A 16,618-nucleotide genomic window follows, 5' to 3' on the forward strand; every position below is an offset into this window, starting at 1 on the left:
TTAAATTGCCGCGCATCGCGTAAGATCAAAATTTTTTGGATTAAGTTTCAAAGAGGGTCCAATATAACCTTGGAAGCTCGGAGCTTTCTGATCCGTCGAGCTTGACTTGTTTATTAGGCAGTATATAATCTTGGGGGTTTAATAGAGAAGATAGATTTGTAAAGGCTATCAGTTGTTATAATTATTCCCGTACACAGCCGCTTCCGTTACACGGACTAGAAGGCCGTTTTTGGTAATTCTTAGCCTCGTGGGAGATGTTTCACCCCTGAGCTAAGACTACTAGCTTGCCTTGTTAAATGGCGATATATTGTGTACCTATTTGTCAAATACTGTCGTTATACCAGTTTATGGTGCCACACAGCTCGTGGTCATACCATTCGCACCGGGGTGAAAATGAATAGCAGGTAAGCTCCCATCTAAGGGGATATGTATTATCGCTTTTGATAATAATTCAGGGGTTTTTTGCTCTCCAATGCCCCTCATAGCAAATCTGATAGGCCGATGGCATCATATCATCAGCGGAACGAACAATACAGCCTTATATCGACGCATAAGAACGGTCCGCTAATATCCACTGATCTCTTAGCAGATTGTGAATATCCGCAGTGCAATGGACCCTAGAACCCTCAACAGATTCCATTCATATTACCACAACTTAACAATCTGGGAAAGAGGCGGCAAGGAGACATTTAAGGTATGGACGACCGGTACGGGAACTGGGCGTTACTCCTCCCAAGCAAAGGTCCTCTCGTCCTGCTGGCTTTGGCATTGTTTGGAAACACGTCTTTTATCAATGGCATCGTCAATGGTCGCTCTCTCGATTCTCATTGCGGTTCATCTTTTTGTTCTTTTCTTCCATACTGTTTGGGTGCCATGGCTGTTCCTTCTAAGGTTGGACTGGATCCCTCATGCTAGCTATGGTGATGGCGGCACACTAAGATTTCTGTCTACAAGGAACTGGTTGAGAAGGAGGAATTAATCGACATATTTACAGGGTCTGTGGGCGACACGGAGGCTGATGCCCTTGTCGGGAGACTTGCAGTTGGAACTGATGCTCCGTTAAGACGGGAGATTTTACGCGCTATGCTTTTGAAACAAAAAAGTGCCCAGATGAGGAGAGAAGGAAGCAAACTATACAAACCACCGACCTCCATTGCTATGCGAACGCACAAAGAAAGAAGCAAACAAAGAAACAATCTCAATATGACATGTGATAGCATGTGACAATGCAATTCATGACAGAAAGTGAGGTATTGGAAGGCTAGGAGAAATAACAACAATAAGAGGCAACAACAAGAGACAGCGACAAGACACAACAAAGTAGACACTGAAATGAAAAGGGAGGAACCTTCTACCCTCAGATTATTGTTTCATCATTGGGAACAGAGAGTTATCCCTGTAGGAAGGAGATGAGAACAGAGCCCCTTTTGTTAAGCTCCTAACGGACAATGGAGAACTCAGAGAAGTACAGTCTGTATCCGCAGTGGTCAGAGGGAGAGTGCTTCTACCGTAACATGCTTCGTGCCATTAGACCAGGACCGAAGCCCCAACCTAGTTTCAGCCTTCAATGAGCCGCAGCAAAGTTCCAATCAGAATCCTCAGGATTTCCCTTCACTGGACAGCAGCAGACGTATGTTGAATACGAATCTGGAGCTGGCAAAAGTTCAAAAAAATAAAAGGGTACTCAACAGGAACACGATGTGCAATGTGGGCCCGGAGTGTTGGAGAAGAGAGAAAGAAGAAGAGGGAGAGGGGGGAGGGGGTAGGTATTTATACCCTCCCAGTAGCTTAAGGTAAATAGGAAACTGGGGTTGGTGACGGTTTTTGACCAAAAGGGAAGGCACCTGATCGGGGACAAGATAGCACGTGTGAAGAGTCATGGACCACTATCTGCTCCTCTATCACCCTCGCATTACGAACTGCAACCTACATGTACCCCCTAAAGCTCGTACATCGGATGATCAAGGATTTTTCACTTAATTCATGCCATGCGCCATGGTGATGCTAGAGGCTATGATCATGAGGATTATATTATCATTTTCCTGGTCTATATATACATGCTGCTTCATATATATGCTATGATGCAGGGGGGCTACCAGACTAAGTCTTTAGCTATAAAAGAGTCAAGTTGAACTCATGGGGTATCAAAGGAAAAGAGAGGCAATATATGCATGATGACATGTCGTGAAGTCGCAGAGAGATGTCGACTCCAGCCAGCTTCACATCAGGGAAGAAGAATATTCGTCTGAACTTCCTCCAAGGTCTGGATCCAACCTCCAGGAAAGGAGCGTCTCTTGAGCCAGACTCCTTCTAGGGTCTCGAGTGCTTTGTCGACGTTCTAGATTATGAGATATTAGCATTCGGACCCGCCTCTTGATGAAGTTCATTTGCGACATACCCTGAAACCAAACCGTTTCAACTCCTGCATAGTTTGGCGAACAAATTTCTGCTCGGGCTCACTCCGAGTCTCCTGTCCGGCAATGAAAAGCGGCCACAGAAAAGCCAATTGGCCCACATCTTTCGGCAACTTCTGAGCTAGTAGAAGAATCCGACTAACAAGCATGTCCATATACGTCCACTCAGTGATCCAACCGACACGCCCAGCTCCAGCGATCTGAAGTAGATGAACGAATGTCGCCTTCTCGTATGCTTCAATGCAACCCGCATACTCAAGAACGTCAGGATACGGATACAGAGAAAGGCTCTCATCATCCAGCTCGGCGGGCAGCTGTAGGCAGGGAGGGGTCGTAACACGCCATACAACCAGCTGGTTGAAGATGTCTTTATACTTCGCATCCGACTGGTCGGTTGTCATCCACGTTTTCTTGTCCGATGCAAATGTACTGATAGCTGCTTGCACCTCCATTAGGCTGGACCATGCCTGCCGCAGCTCAACCAGGCGTGGGTTGTCCGGGATCGTTGACAATAGACTTGGCGTCCCGAGATTGTATTCCCACCCTCCACCCATGGTATTCCAGTAATTACCCTCGACCACAGTCCCGCCGGGAGTCGCGCATGAACCTGCCACATCGAGATATGAGAGTAGGGAGACGAGGAATGGGCGGAGGGGGTGGTTCGTCTCGGCGACGCGTTGTACTTCACGTGCCGAGTCGCCGGGTTGCGGATAGAAGAGGAGGTTGTAGATTTCGCGAGCTCCTTTGAGATGTACTGCCCAGTTGTTGTGTTGGGAGTCCATCATCTGCAGGAATATTAGTCAATTGATCATGGCTGGCAGATCTAGAGGGGAGACGAACCTCGAATAGGGAAAGTAATAGGCACGTCGCGAAATCCGTTAATCCAAGCTGCTGGCTGGGGTCTGAGTATCGTGCACGAAAACCCTTCACTACCACGCCGTATTTGCCCATTGCCTGCTGGAAATGCCTATTCCGCTGCGATCCCACCGATGTGTTCGCAAGATGTAATGCGCCTAATGCCTGCATCGCATTGGCCATGGTTGGAGACGACCGCGCGAAATCCGGGAAATGTGTGCGGTAGGGATTGGCATTGTGAGGGGTGTTGTAGATGATCAAGAATGTTGATACCTGATCCGCAAAATAAGTGAGATAACGCTCTTCAATGCGCTGGATCGATTTCGCGATACTGATCGAGGTAACAGGATGCTGGAAGCGGAACTTCGTTGGGTGTGGCAGCGTTGTGGGGGCGACCATAGCCTTGCAGACCGCATTGCCAACATCTTCCCTCTCCTCTAAGGGGGAGACTGCAGGAGCGTCGCTTGACTCTGGGCTGGAGGTCGAATCGTTGTTCTGCGTCTTCGGTGCCCTGGATGACTCTGGCGGTGGATCCGTCGGTGTCTGAGAGGGCCCGTAGACCTTGAACGTCATCCGCCCTTGAGCGCCATCGCACTCGTGTCCAAGACGGACACAGTTATTACAGGCCGGAGATGCCTCGTCGCAACGAACATGGCGGCGGCGACAGGTGGAACAGCCTGTAAATCCTCGGTGATGCCATCGGCGGACTCGTTTTGGGGGTTCGGTCGGTGGTGTATGTGACGTGTCCGACAACGGTGCACCCTCCCTGCGTGTCTCCATCGGGCGCGAAACTCGAAAGTAGGATATTGTTCAGACATGGACACTTAGAATGAAGGCGAATCGACATGAATCATGATGGATGTTATAAGGAGAATCCAACCTTGGAAGTATCTGGGTTTGGAGGGGCGCTGAACGGCAAAACGCATCAGCTCTTGGCCAATGGCTTTTCATTTTTCTATATTAGAATGTTTCAACCAAGCACATTTATACCCGGTTTTCTTGGCCCTTAAAAGCTCTTGGCTCGACTCTAGCGTCAAGGCATGTGCAGGAGCTGAACATAGCGCTGTGCTATTCTAGTTGGCTGTTTTGAAGATACTACAGAATCAAAGTGGAACTCGAAGGATTCATCTAGCTCCAATCTAGACCAATACATAACGTAACCAGCTATTGAGGAATCCCATCCTTTAAGGGGCTGTTTGTGTATGTTAACCATTACTGGTTACTCCGTATAGGCATCGAACTTGAGAGTCAGTTTCAAATCTAATTGAGAATACAGACTCACTTACAATGCACTGTTCAAAGGGCACGCTGGAGTTCAGAATGGCCCCCATGGCCGCCCGGGCAATCGTCAGTGGTACCCCGATATGCACTGCCTGCTGCTCTGCCTGTTGGAGAACGGCCTCATTGCGCGAGGGAACGTTCACAGAAGCCCGGGTGGATTTGAAACGAGTTGCCTCACGGACGTATGCGGCTCTATAAGAGTTAATGTGTTAATGTCAAAGTCGTAAATAAACATTTCAAGTCCTGCTCAGGGACGGAGGTCGGAGTACAAACCGCCGATTTAGGAGCTGAAGTATTTGATCGTCGATATCATCTAGCGCGGTTCGGATCTCATCCAAAGTGTTACAGCACGTAGTTAACGTGCCATTTAATGACGAAAAATGGACGCTCGGAGTGCCCCATGGCACCGGGCGATGGTCTGCTGAAGGTGCTGAAATCACATTGGAACCATAGCAGTTCGCATTGGCATTGGCATTGGCATTGGCTGTTGAACCAATAGCAGTGGAAAGGGTTAGAAACCCCAAAAGTACCTGGAAAATCATGATAACAAGTTGTTGTAAAGAACTTTCAGGGTAATAATAACAATAATGGCAACCCCTCGTTGATCGCCTGCCCTAAGGGGTTATGATCATCATGGGATGTTCATCAATACGATATTTCACCAAAGATATACTTCGCCAACCAATGCGGGGAAGGTAACGGATTTCACTCCGAGCTTCGTGCCGAAACCCCTCTTCGGATGTTTGGAACTTATTTAAAAGCTCTTGCTTCTTTATTCTGACTTCTACTGTCAATTCTCCTACACCAAGATGTCCCAAGGTTCAAGACTCCAAGGCAAGGTTGCCATCGTCACCGGTAAGACTGTTATTCCAAACCACTCCGTTGCGGATGCTAATATTCTCTTTTCAGGAGGAGGTAATGGATTCGGTGCAGCTATCGCTCGACGATTCGGCGAAGAGGGTGCCAAAGTGATCGTTACCGATATCAACGTTGAGGGCGGCGAGAAAGTCGCCTCGCAGAATCCTTCCAACCTCATCTTTCAGCGCCAAGATGTCACACAAGAAGCGGACTGGAATATGGTGTTGGATTTGGCATTCTCCAAGTTCGGGCGAGTGGATGTGTTGGTGAACAATGCGGGCACTAGCTATCGCAACAAGGTGGGTTCAACATATTGTATGAGGGGACCTCGCTAATTTCCTTTAGCCGACAGCAGAGGTCACAGAGGAAGAGTGGGAGCGTGTGTTTAAAGTCAACGTGAAGAGCATTTATCTTTCTACAAAGGCCCTGATGCCGCGTTTCATCGAGCAAGGCCAGGGTGGGTCGGTGATCAACATCTCCTCCACGGGAGCAAGTCGACCACGGCCTGGATTGGTTTGGTATAATGCCACCAAGGGGGCAGTCACTAATGTGAGTGAATGTTGGGACTGTGAATGAAAATGATTATTGAATCACTAACAATCCATACAGGCGACGAAAGGTCTTGCCGCGGAGTACGGTCCCCACAATATCCGATTCAACACTGTCGCTCCTCTTCTTTCTGGTACTGGACTGTTTTCGATGTTCACTGGTATGGAAGATACCCCTGAGAACCGAGAGAAGTTCATCGGAAATGTGCCATTGGGCCGACTCACCGATGTGGATGATATCGCCAACATGTGCCTGTACCTGGCCAGTGACGAGGCTCGTTTTATCAACGGCACTGAGATGGTAGTGGATGGTGGAAAGTGTGTTTAGATATCCGAGACTAGACGAATCAAAGTCACAAATTAATTTCTCTATCTCGATTTACCCCGCAGAAACGTGGGGTATCACGCCATGGCTCATTCTATGTATCTCCTGGCTACATAACTCACCTCTCCACTATCGCCACTGATGTGAGCCCAAAAATGACATCCAACTTCAAATCAATCCCAGTCATCGACCTATCCCTCGCCAACTCGCCCTTAACCCGACCTAAGCTTCTCCAAGAACTCCACCACGCCCTCACGTGCATTGGGTTTCTGTATATCACGAATCACGATGTTCCACAAGACGTAATTTCAGACCTGAAAGATGCTCTCCCTAAACTTTTTGCCCTCGATCCGGCGGTAAAGGAAGAAGTGGCTTTACACAACTCCCCTCACTTTTTGGGATACAGCCAAGTAGGCTCAGAAACAACAGCCGGAGTCGCAGATAAACGTGAACAGTTCGAGTTTGCAACCGAGCTGCCAGACCTATAGCGTGCGGGTCTTCCTCTTTATGAAAGGTTGAAAGGACCCAACCAGGTACATCAACCTCTACTCAGCCCATCAGTCATCTGGCTCAAAAGTTATACTGATAAAAAGTAACAGTGGCCGTCACAAGACCTCTCTCTTCGGAGCGTCATCGAGAGATATATTTACGAATTAACAAACCTCAGCGAGCGTTTCTTACGCTTGGTCGCCGAGGCACTCTCCCTGGACTCCAAGACTCTATTCTCATTACTCTCAGAACAGCACCGTCTCAAGCTAGTTCATTATCCCGCCTCAGATCCTGGTTCCGATTCTAATATCCAAGGCGTGGGTCCTCACAAAGATTCCTCTGGGTGGTGGACGTTTCTTCTCCAAGCATCGCCCCCAACCGTGAAGGGCTTACAGGCTCTCAACAAGAGAGGTGAATGGATAGACGTTCCTGTTATTGAAAATACGTTCGTTGTGAATATAGGGCAAGCTTTCGAGGTGGTTACTCACGGTGTGTGTAAGGCGACGACGCATCGTGTGTTGTCAGGTCCGTCGGAGAGGTATAGTGTGCCCTTTTTCCAGGGTGTTCGGGGGAGTCTGACAAAGGAGGAGGCGGTTGGAACTCTAAGGGATCATTTTGCTGTGCAAAATATGGCGTTGGAGGCATCCGAGGGTGCGAGTGTTGACTCGGCCTTTTTGAGGGGCAGGTATGATACTTGGGGGGAGTCGCAATTGAGGACAAAGATTCGGAGCCATCGTGATGTAGGGCGTGTCTTTTATGCAGATGTTTTTCATGATTATGTCAATGACGATAGCTGAGATCAAAGATTGAGTGAGAAAGTCGGCCAGCTGGTGAGCGGACGGTTCACCATATATATTGCAATATGCAATATTGTCAAACAGAAAAATGAGTGATCGCGTTAAAGTAACACTCCCACATCGGGATATTCCAACTTCATGATAGGAGGTTAGATCATATTTGGATCCATTCAATTACTACTTGGGTTGACTAGCACTTGCTCTCAAGTGCTTCCAACTGCTATAAATATGTACAAACTGCTAATCGCAACACCTAAAACAGAAGGATCTACCTAAATATATAAATCATATGACGCGCAATTTGAATCAATCATCAGAAAATCTGGGGCTAATCTCTCACTCGTGGTCACTCGAGGGCTCGATTTTAGAATCTCCCCGTTCAATAGTCAACACCGTTGGAATAGCAACCAACAGGCTACCGGCAGTTAGACCCCAGTTCATGGCAAACTGAGTCATGGCACTGACGCCCTCGGCGTTTATTCTCCAGGCCATCGCACCGCCTGCTGGCTTCAATGCCGAATAGGCTCCGACAATGACAGCATTTACTACAGGGTCGCGGGAGCGAGCCCCCATAATCCAGTAGCAGAATGATTGCCAAAATGAATCATAGGCGCCATAAAAGAAATAGAGAAACATTGGTCCGAGGTATTCACTTCCTGCTTTGTAATCGATATCCTGCTTCAGACCTTGTCGTAAACGCTGGGTATCCCAGACTTGGAAACGGTAGCCTCCGCCCCAGATCGCCATCCCGGTGACGAATAGTATAGACCAGCCAATCTTGGCTCGCGTGCGACGATTGACAATTTGGAGGTCTAGCATGAAACCCATCAGAAGCCCGCCTGCCATTTGTGCGATCCAGTAGAGGGCTCCATTGAGAGCGCGTGTGCGTAGGTTGAATGTCATGCCATTGACAGCGTTCTGTTGATAGGAATAGAAAACGTTTGCAGTGTAGAACATGGGATAGAGGCACATGTTCTTCCAGTTGAAGACTGTACGCAGTGTCTCCATCACAGTTCTTTTGAGGTTCGTCCAGTTGACAGCCTTGGACTCTTGAGTGATGCGATTGCCGTGGTAGTGTCCAGAAAGATTTTCGGTTGAGCAGACAAACACCGATAAAAGCCATCCAAAGAGCATGACAACAATGTAGGCTACATATGTCGAGTCTGTCACCGTCCCGGATTTTGAGTTGTAGTTGAGACCAAAACTGGCCAGCGAGCCAATGGTTGCACCGAGGTTGAATATCACCCAAAATACCCCGATGGCTCTGCCGCGCGTGTTATCGTTGGTATAAGTGACCATGATGGTTCCTTGCGCAACCCAAAAAAAGGCCGCCCCCAAACCAAGAATCGCGCCGGCTGCAATCACGAAAGGGCCGCCATTCTTCCTCCTGTCGGAATTCAACAGTGATCCGGCATAGAGGGCATAGGTCCATCCGCCGATGAGGAGGCATACACGTGGCCCGAGGTACTTGTAAAAGGAGCCCGCCAAAAGCAGTGCTGCTCCCGCTGTGCATGCATGAGTTGCGACGTTGGCGTTGGCGGAGATTGTGCTGTCGACTTGGCCAGAGCCTCCCATGCCGGTGAGTGCATTATACATTCCAGGATTGCAAAAGGAAATCACTGAAACAAGGCCGATCTGGAACCAAGGTTCATGATAGATCCTAGTGACAAAGTTTTTGTGCACTCGTGGGTAAATGACTTCGGGGTCATCGTTGTGCGGAGAAACACTATCTTCTACCGACTTGGTGGCCATGATGGGATAGGTAGACTCGAGATAGATATATTGGGACTGAACATGTTAAGCGCTGGGCATTTCCTAGATAAGTATATATAGACATAGAGGATGTGACCCTAATCTGTTCCAGACTTTGAACTATGGTGTGCTGGGCCCGCAATTTGGAACAAGCGGATCTCGCGCACCGAGATCCGTTCTTCACGGAAGTGACCGAGATACGGAGACACAGTTAGACGGCATTGATTTGATTTTCTACATAAGAGCGTCGCTTCAAATCTCGGTTGCGTGACCCGAAAACTTTTGCTCACGCCATGACGCCATCAGATTGCGAACAATTGGACCACCTTCAGACCGAGGTGCGCAGTGCCTATGCACACTCAATCGATTCTCTTGATACTTTAGACCTCTGTACCGCCTTCAATCATGAGGAGTCACGAGTATCTTCCTCAGTCGCGTGCTGTCTACCGGCAGTTGCATCCTTTGTTGACGAATTAGTGCCTCGGTTGCGCGCCGGTGGAAGATTGATCTACGTGGGAGCTGGCAACAGCGGCCGAGTAGCGATGATGGACTGTGCTGAGATCCCGGTCACCTTTTCAACCGATGAGGGTCAATTTATCGCTCTCGTAGCAGGGGGTGAACAAACAGCTACCAAAGCGCAAGAAGGAGCGGAAGATGCCGAGGAAGACGGAACCGCGCAACTCCAAGCCTTGAATCTTACTGTCAAAGACGTTGTTCTCGGTATTTCGGCATCTGGTCGCACACCATTTGTTCTCGGGGCTCTCAAATTCGCGCTTCAAACCGGGACACTGACGGCAAGCATTACGAACACGTCGCCGTCCGCGATTGATAGCCTCGGGGTCGATTATCCACTAGTTGCCTTGCTAGGCCCGGAATTCATTGCAGGGAGTACTCGGCTCAAGGCTGGAAGTGCAGCCAAACAAATTTTGAACATGATCAGTACTTGTTCAATGATGAAGCTTGGGAAGACATATGGAGGTCTTATGGTTGACCTTCGAGTCGGAAACCACAAGCTTCAAGCCCGAGGTCGAAGAATCGTACGTCAGGTCTGCAAAGAGACTATGGTACTCCATTCGACAAGAGGACTCGTTCTTCCAACCGAGATTCTAAAGAACTTCCATCAAATACAGAACGATGACGCAGCAAACACCCTGATTGCCAGATGCGATGGGAGCGTGAAACTTGCCTGCGCCGTGGCTGTTACGGATCTTTCCCCGAGTGAAGCAAATACACAACTACAAAGCGTCGATGGCGATTTGAAGGCTTTTGTTGCAAAGCATCTAAACTCGACTTACATCCACGGAAATAATGCCTCAGTCGAAGTCGATGGTGATGATCCGGAATATTTTCTATGCATCGATGGTGGAGGAACCAAATGCGCTGTATCAATTGCCACTAAATCAGGTGTTGTCTCTCGTGGCTATGCCGGCCCCTGCAACTTCAATACCGTGGCTACAGAGGAGCTCGTAGGCCAGGCCAAAAAAGCCACGATGGAAGCTGTGAGGCTTTTACCGCGGAGGCGACATTCCTATCTCACCAATTACCCCCGATTCAGCAAACTATGGGCCGGAATTGCAGGCATACACCATGCCGAGAAGTTGAACGTACTCATCAATCGTCTTGAAAGGGCGTTTGGCGTTTCGATGGAGAGCGGTACGCTCCGATTGACAAGTGACGGTGCACTCCTTGGCGCGTGCATCGAGGGCGATGCCTCTGTTAAAACAGGCATCAGTCTCATATCAGGCACAGGCTCCGTAGCCACTGCTTTCAGAAAGGACTCCGACGGCCATGTCGTCGAAGTTCGTCGGACAGGCGGGTGGGGCCATCTTATCGGAGACGATGGAAGCGCTTTTTATATTGGCAAAAAGGCTTTGCAAGCCCTGCTGACAAGCATCGATTCCAGCGAAGCTGACGAGAGCTGCTTGAGTGAAATGGAGGGGGAAGTCCTGGCCCATTTCGGCTGCACCAAAAATGCCGTGCTATCTCGCCTCCTTTATTCTGGAAAAAATCCGAAGAGCGACATCAGCCATCTTGCAAAGATTGTGACAAGGCTGGCTTTTCGTGACAAAGACCCTAATCTCCAGGCTCTTGAAATTCTCAATTCTGCAGCCAGCTCGCTAGCTCAACTCATTCAGCCGCTGACTGTTACCTGCCCTCCAGCCAGAAGCGTGTTGATCCTTTCTGGAGCACTAATGGGCGTGTCGAAATTCAGAGTATTGCTGCATGAACAGCTTTCCTTGGCTCATGTTGCTGCTTTTAAGGAAGTAATTTCCATAGAGAGTGCATCTGATTCTGCTGTGGAGCTTTTGGCTGCACAAGCGGCCTAGCCCTTTCATAGAATCTTTTAAAATTAACCTTAATAGTAGAAAAACAAACTTGCTCTCTGTGTTTTTCTCTGTTCAATTTACTCTTGGTGTTCGGCCTGGCAAATGCTTTAATAAGGCCTATTTGTTTAGAAATGATTGACCTCCAAGACCTCGATGTAACGACCTCTGGCATTTCCGGCTACATAAAGATTACATTCTGAAAATATATCTAATGCTGGCGTGGATACAAAGGTAACCCATGGGTACGTAGAAGCCCCTCCATGGAATCACTCAGCTCAACAACCTCTAAAGTTCTTTCACGGACAATCAACGTTCGGAGTCCAACTTAGCTGAGGGATGACGTACCCCAATAGGTGCGTTGGGGGCCTCCGCACGTTTTTTGAGATCGGCCAGAAGGATGGAGGCATGGCTCAAGAAGAGGATGGAGGCGTTCGCCAAAGTGAACTTCATTATTACGGTTCTAGGGTATGAGTAGAAAGGAATGTCCTAGTTGCACTGTTAATGCTAAGATGAGATCTGAGTGCTTGTTATTCGAAGCTTTGGGCCGAAGGCTGTCTTATAATTATTGACGGAGTCACAAAGGTCGAGTGAAAATTCAGTCACGGACTTATAGAATATGGCCGTCGGGGCGTCGATCATCTTACGGAGAAAGCTGATTATATCGTACTAGGGCTAGGGCCAAGGTTAATTATGATGCTATGATTCCTTTTTTTGGCGGCTGTGTATGAGTGCAGTGCCCTGTAGATGGTCTTGCATATAAAGCTTGACCACTCTCAACTTCGTACCCTGCCCATTTACATCTTTCGTTTGTACACACAAGGCTATGATTCTATTAGATGCGTCAGCCGTGAGAGTGAGAAAATCTCTGTCAATTCTAGTGGATATCAGGGTCCAACCCCGTTTGAGGGTCATCTTGACGCTTGAATTACTTGAGTAGCACCGTTTTCTACACCGCTATATACAGTGTAATGTAAATAACTCATGGGATCACTCATGGGTGAATTCATTTGCAAATACTTCATGATGTTTACATTGGCTACATTATACAGCTGTATATAGGGAGTAGTAATGGATTAGCTAGGGCCCACCGCCGAACCGGGTGCGGGCGGGCCCGCGAGGCCGCAAAGCGCAGATCTTCCAAAGGTTTCTTAATTCCTTGATCCCATTTGAATCCTGGGCTTGTAAGCCATCCAAAAATATGGAGACACCTAGGCTGCGCCAAACCCCAACACAACTCAGCCCACTATTGGGTTGTGCTTTAGCCGTTAGTGGGTTTCGGGAAGTCGTGTGATTCTTTGGAGTTCTGCTGCCTGGTTGTCACTCTTCGAAGTTTCCGATATTGCGACTACTCCGCACTTTCTTCCCTCAAACATAACTCAACCATAATCATCCGCAACAACAACAGACCTAAAAATCATTATTTCAAGAGCCCTCACGCTCTGTCATCATGAACACCACCATTCGAGAAGAGAATTGCAAATCAGTCGATCTTGACGGCTTTGGCTCCACCGCCGACGACGCTTGGTTCGATTACCACACTGCACCTATGGACGGCGAGGAAGAGACTGGGGCGCATCCCCATCAAGTTGCGGCTTTCAAAGCGTACATGAAAGGCGACTCCACACCATCCGAGACAGCTGCCATCATGACCAAGCCTCATGATCCCGACGAGAGGACTGACATACAACGCCGACATACAACGCCGCGTACTGGGCATAATCGAAGACGCGCTTTTTCAGCTGCCCTTAAGCCACACGCCCGCCCTCATCGACTTGATAAAGGAAATTATCAAGGACGGTGATCCATCCTGACTCCAGGACTTCGGCAACTCGTGGTCAGATGAATGGAAGCAGAGCCACTGGCGCGGCGCATTGACGAATCGGAATCCAGCCACGAGAGGGAAGAGGCGCGAGGCCCACGTGCACCTGGCCTTTGTGGAGGCCTCTTGTATAATGGCTGCTCCGGGTCCGCGTACTGAAGATGGCATATTGCCACTGAGCTGGGGCTATGAGTGCATCTCCGAGGCGCTCGAATGCCAGGATGCACTGTGGGACTTCGAAGTACCTGCTGCGGCGGTGTGGATCAAAATAGCCGGGGCAAGGTTTAGAGAGGGTGCGAGGAAAGGCGACAAGACCTGGGCGTTAGAGAGAAAGGGGAGGCTTTGGTTACCTGGACCGATGAGCATGGATCGGTGGAATTTCTGGTTGGAAAGACTCGAGGATATTGAGAGGATTGGCAAAGTCATCTCGACAACGGCGAGTGAAGCCGTGCGGAATGCTAGAGCCCAGGTTAAAGAGTAGTTGATGGCTTAGCAAGTCTGGATTGTGGTCTTGGTGGCAAATTGCACATCGTGAAACAGTCGCTGCTGAACAGCTGACAAGCTAGAATATATATTGCGAGATTTCTCATTTCCCAACCCATGCCTCCCGAGTAGCCTACCCCGTATAGTAGAATAACGAATTCTAAGCATATAGGGAGCAGTGGAAATAAAGACCTCGGGAAAGTTGCTGATATCGCTTATCGTAGATAACACCATCCTATGCTAATCTTGCGTCACACCTAAGCTGTTGCACCCGTTGAGAATTATTTGATTGACTCTGCCTTTACTTTTTATCTACATGGCGTCTGCGTCATATGGCCCGAACGCTGAACAAGTCGCAGCAAGCTGTCAAACGTGCCGCAAGCGAAAAGTTCGTTACTTCTATTAGTCTCTTTGGTGGATTCTAACAGACTCGAATAGGTAAAATGTGACCGCACGCCGGGGAGATGCCAAAGATGCCATCGATTTGGTGCAGAATGTGTTTACCAGTCTGATTCGATATCTTCTCATGCGTCGCACGTGACGCACCCAGCCGACGCCAGGACGCAGGCTGGACTACAGCGGAAACGTGCTTGGCGCTCCTGCATTCAATGCAAACGAGCTAAGGCAAAGTGCTCCGGGGGCACTGGCTGTGTTCGCTGTACTCGGAAAGCCTTGGAGTGCTCTTATGAAATGGATGGTATTCCTCGAAATCTATCCAGTCTCGAGGCAAGGTCGCATGCAGTCCCCGCCTGGCTCATGACAGCCGACTTGCCGTCAGGTGAAGGATTGAACCAGCTCGTTGAAGTATATTTTGAGCGTATCCACACTGTGCGATGTCTAGGATTCCTACACATCCCAACGTTTATGGAGAAGTTGAAGAGCTCTGACAAAATATATACCGAGGAATCCGGGCTTCTTCATGTCATGTGTGCCTTGGCCGCGCCGTTTCTCTACGGCGATATCTGCAGTCACGGTGATGACGTTGTCGATCGCGAATTGAGATTTTACGAGGCAGGGAAAGGTTGGGCAGATACTGCACTGCAGTATTCATTCCGAAACCTAGGAACCCACAAACTGGAATGCTTGGCGACAGAGGTTCTGCTTCACGAATACTATTTACGTACTGGAGAATATGCGAAAGCATTGGTGGTTTCTGGGCAAATTGCCAGGCACTTGCAGCTCCTTCAGCTGAACGTGGAATATGACCCCGAAGCTCATCGGAAAGCACGATTGTCTACTCCCGTCAAGGAAAGCAGGAGGAGGCTTATGTGGGCTTGCTATCTGCTCGATGCTTTCATTGAGTGTGGCATCGATCAACTTCGCCTAATCTCGGCGGAGGATATCCATGTCCAGCTGCCATGCCCTGAGGATTTGTTTATTAGAGGTACGCCTTGCGTTACGGAAACGCTCCACTCCCGCGAAGTACCTCCTGGCATGCATACGCATTTCGATATTCCCGACATGCGAGCATTATATATCCGTGCAATCAGGCTTCGTGCAAAGATTCTTAAGTACATGAAAGAGTTAGAAGATGAAGTACCCTGGGAGTCCGACAATCGGTCGCGGTTCTCTCTTCTCAATACGGAGCTTCAGAATCTTGAAGCCTCCATTCCAGATGCATTGAAAATGACTACCGCGAACAAGTATCTGTATAAAGCATCAGGGCGACTCAATCTCTTTTTCGGTCTTCACATTGTACTCTCTCAAACATCCAATGATTTATATCGGATCTGTGTCTCACAGCTGGTATTCCCCGATACCTCGACCAAATGGATCCGAGAGCATGCACCAAAATCTTTTCTCGAACGGTGTCACCGCATGTGCTTGGAGAAAGCAGTATATATTGCGACCCTCTTGAAGGATTTATGGCTGTGTCACAAGCCCAGTCTCATTGATACATTGTATGCAAACCATGTTCAAATTTGCAGCAGTGTTTTAGTGACTACTCTTCTCTCATGGGGTGACACCGCGCCTTTGCTTCCCCAATTTGACTATAAGAGTTATCGCACAATGCTGCAAGATAATCTCACAATCCTGCAGTACCTGCAAAAGTACCTCAATGTAGATGCATACTGTCAGTCTGCAAAAGAAGCCCTGAAACGGTTTAACCAGCTTTTCCCGGCAGAAGCTCCATCACAAATCCATCGTCCATTAAAGGATGGCATGATCAATGACCAAGTGGTGACGCACTCGCAGTCCTCCCTTGAGTACATTCTGAACCCTTTGGGAACATATCCTTTAGCTCGGAAGCAGACACAAGATCAGCCTACATTCAATAACACCGAGAAGGGAGAAGCCATAGTGGGTGAAGCGCTCAATATGATGCCTGAACAACCGGTCACAATTGGTGATGACAATGTTGATAGTTTGGATGAATCGGTCTCTCCTAGTCCTTTTGAATGGGGGTCGGAGACTCTGATGTTTGATTCCGCAGGATATCCCACTTTCTTAGACCAGCTTACGGGATGGGGCTCTACGAACTTGGAATGGAATGAATGGGGAAATTAAAGATGGTGTCTTCGTCTTTTTTTGTTTAATCAAGCAGTATGTTAGAGTGAATATACCCTGGCGTTGGAAACGTCCTTTTTTTATATGTTCTGAATAGATCATATCTTCATCTGCTTAAACGACGAAATTCCCTAGATGCCGATTTCAAATTCCGTTGATATC

At 48.6% G+C, this 16,618-nt stretch overlaps 7 protein-coding genes across 7 annotated transcripts; 4 read left to right on the top strand and 3 right to left on the bottom strand.

Annotated features, from left to right (window-relative positions):
• Positions 1-2,224: 2,224 nt before the first annotated feature.
• On the bottom strand, positions 2,225-4,049 carry LCP9604111_5474 (Zn(II)2Cys6 transcription factor; the record flags this gene model as incomplete). Its single annotated transcript, XM_039073288.1, has 3 exons — positions 2,225-2,338; positions 2,399-3,199; positions 3,255-4,049. 3 exons carry the CDS (start codon positions 4,047-4,049, stop codon positions 2,225-2,227), a joined length of 1,710 nt encoding a protein of 569 aa, XP_038928436.1.
• Positions 4,050-4,488: 439 nt separating this feature from the next.
• LCP9604111_5475 (chorismate mutase) lies at positions 4,489-5,092 on the bottom strand (the record flags this gene model as incomplete). The annotated part of the gene is made up of 3 exons (XM_039073289.1): positions 4,489-4,509; positions 4,556-4,742; positions 4,824-5,092. 3 exons carry the CDS (start codon positions 5,090-5,092, stop codon positions 4,489-4,491), a joined length of 477 nt encoding a protein of 158 aa, XP_038928437.1.
• Positions 5,093-5,359: 267 nt separating this feature from the next.
• Positions 5,360-6,284, top strand: LCP9604111_5476 (SDR family oxidoreductase; the record flags this gene model as incomplete). The annotated part of the gene is made up of 4 exons (XM_039073290.1): positions 5,360-5,405; positions 5,460-5,707; positions 5,754-5,957; positions 6,018-6,284. 4 exons carry the CDS (start codon positions 5,360-5,362, stop codon positions 6,282-6,284), a joined length of 765 nt encoding a protein of 254 aa, XP_038928438.1.
• Positions 6,285-6,436: 152 nt separating this feature from the next.
• LCP9604111_5477 (uncharacterized protein) lies at positions 6,437-7,567 on the top strand (the record flags this gene model as incomplete). The annotated part of the gene is made up of 4 exons (XM_039073291.1): positions 6,437-6,691; positions 6,770-6,814; positions 6,881-7,181; positions 7,233-7,567. 4 exons carry the CDS (start codon positions 6,437-6,439, stop codon positions 7,565-7,567), a joined length of 936 nt encoding a protein of 311 aa, XP_038928439.1.
• A 336-nt stretch (positions 7,568-7,903) lies between these two features.
• Positions 7,904-9,319, bottom strand: LCP9604111_5478 (uncharacterized protein; the record flags this gene model as incomplete). Its single annotated transcript, XM_039073292.1, has 1 exon — positions 7,904-9,319. One exon carries the CDS (start codon positions 9,317-9,319, stop codon positions 7,904-7,906), a length of 1,416 nt encoding a protein of 471 aa, XP_038928440.1.
• A 293-nt stretch (positions 9,320-9,612) lies between these two features.
• Positions 9,613-11,646, top strand: LCP9604111_5479 (uncharacterized protein; the record flags this gene model as incomplete). The annotated part of the gene is made up of 1 exon (XM_039073293.1): positions 9,613-11,646. One exon carries the CDS (start codon positions 9,613-9,615, stop codon positions 11,644-11,646), a length of 2,034 nt encoding a protein of 677 aa, XP_038928441.1.
• A 1,447-nt stretch (positions 11,647-13,093) lies between these two features.
• LCP9604111_5480 (Zn(II)2Cys6 transcription factor) lies at positions 13,094-16,456 on the top strand (the record flags this gene model as incomplete). The annotated part of the gene is made up of 3 exons (XM_039073295.1): positions 13,094-13,352; positions 14,308-14,336; positions 14,387-16,456. 3 exons carry the CDS (start codon positions 13,094-13,096, stop codon positions 16,454-16,456), a joined length of 2,358 nt encoding a protein of 785 aa, XP_038928442.1.
• Between the last annotated feature and the right edge of the window lie 162 nt (positions 16,457-16,618).

This window comes from Penicillium roqueforti, assembly GCF_015533775.1.
Source record: "Penicillium roqueforti strain LCP96 04111 chromosome Unknown scaffold_13, whole genome shotgun sequence".
Classification (NCBI taxonomy): Eukaryota; Fungi; Ascomycota; class Eurotiomycetes; order Eurotiales; family Aspergillaceae; genus Penicillium; species Penicillium roqueforti.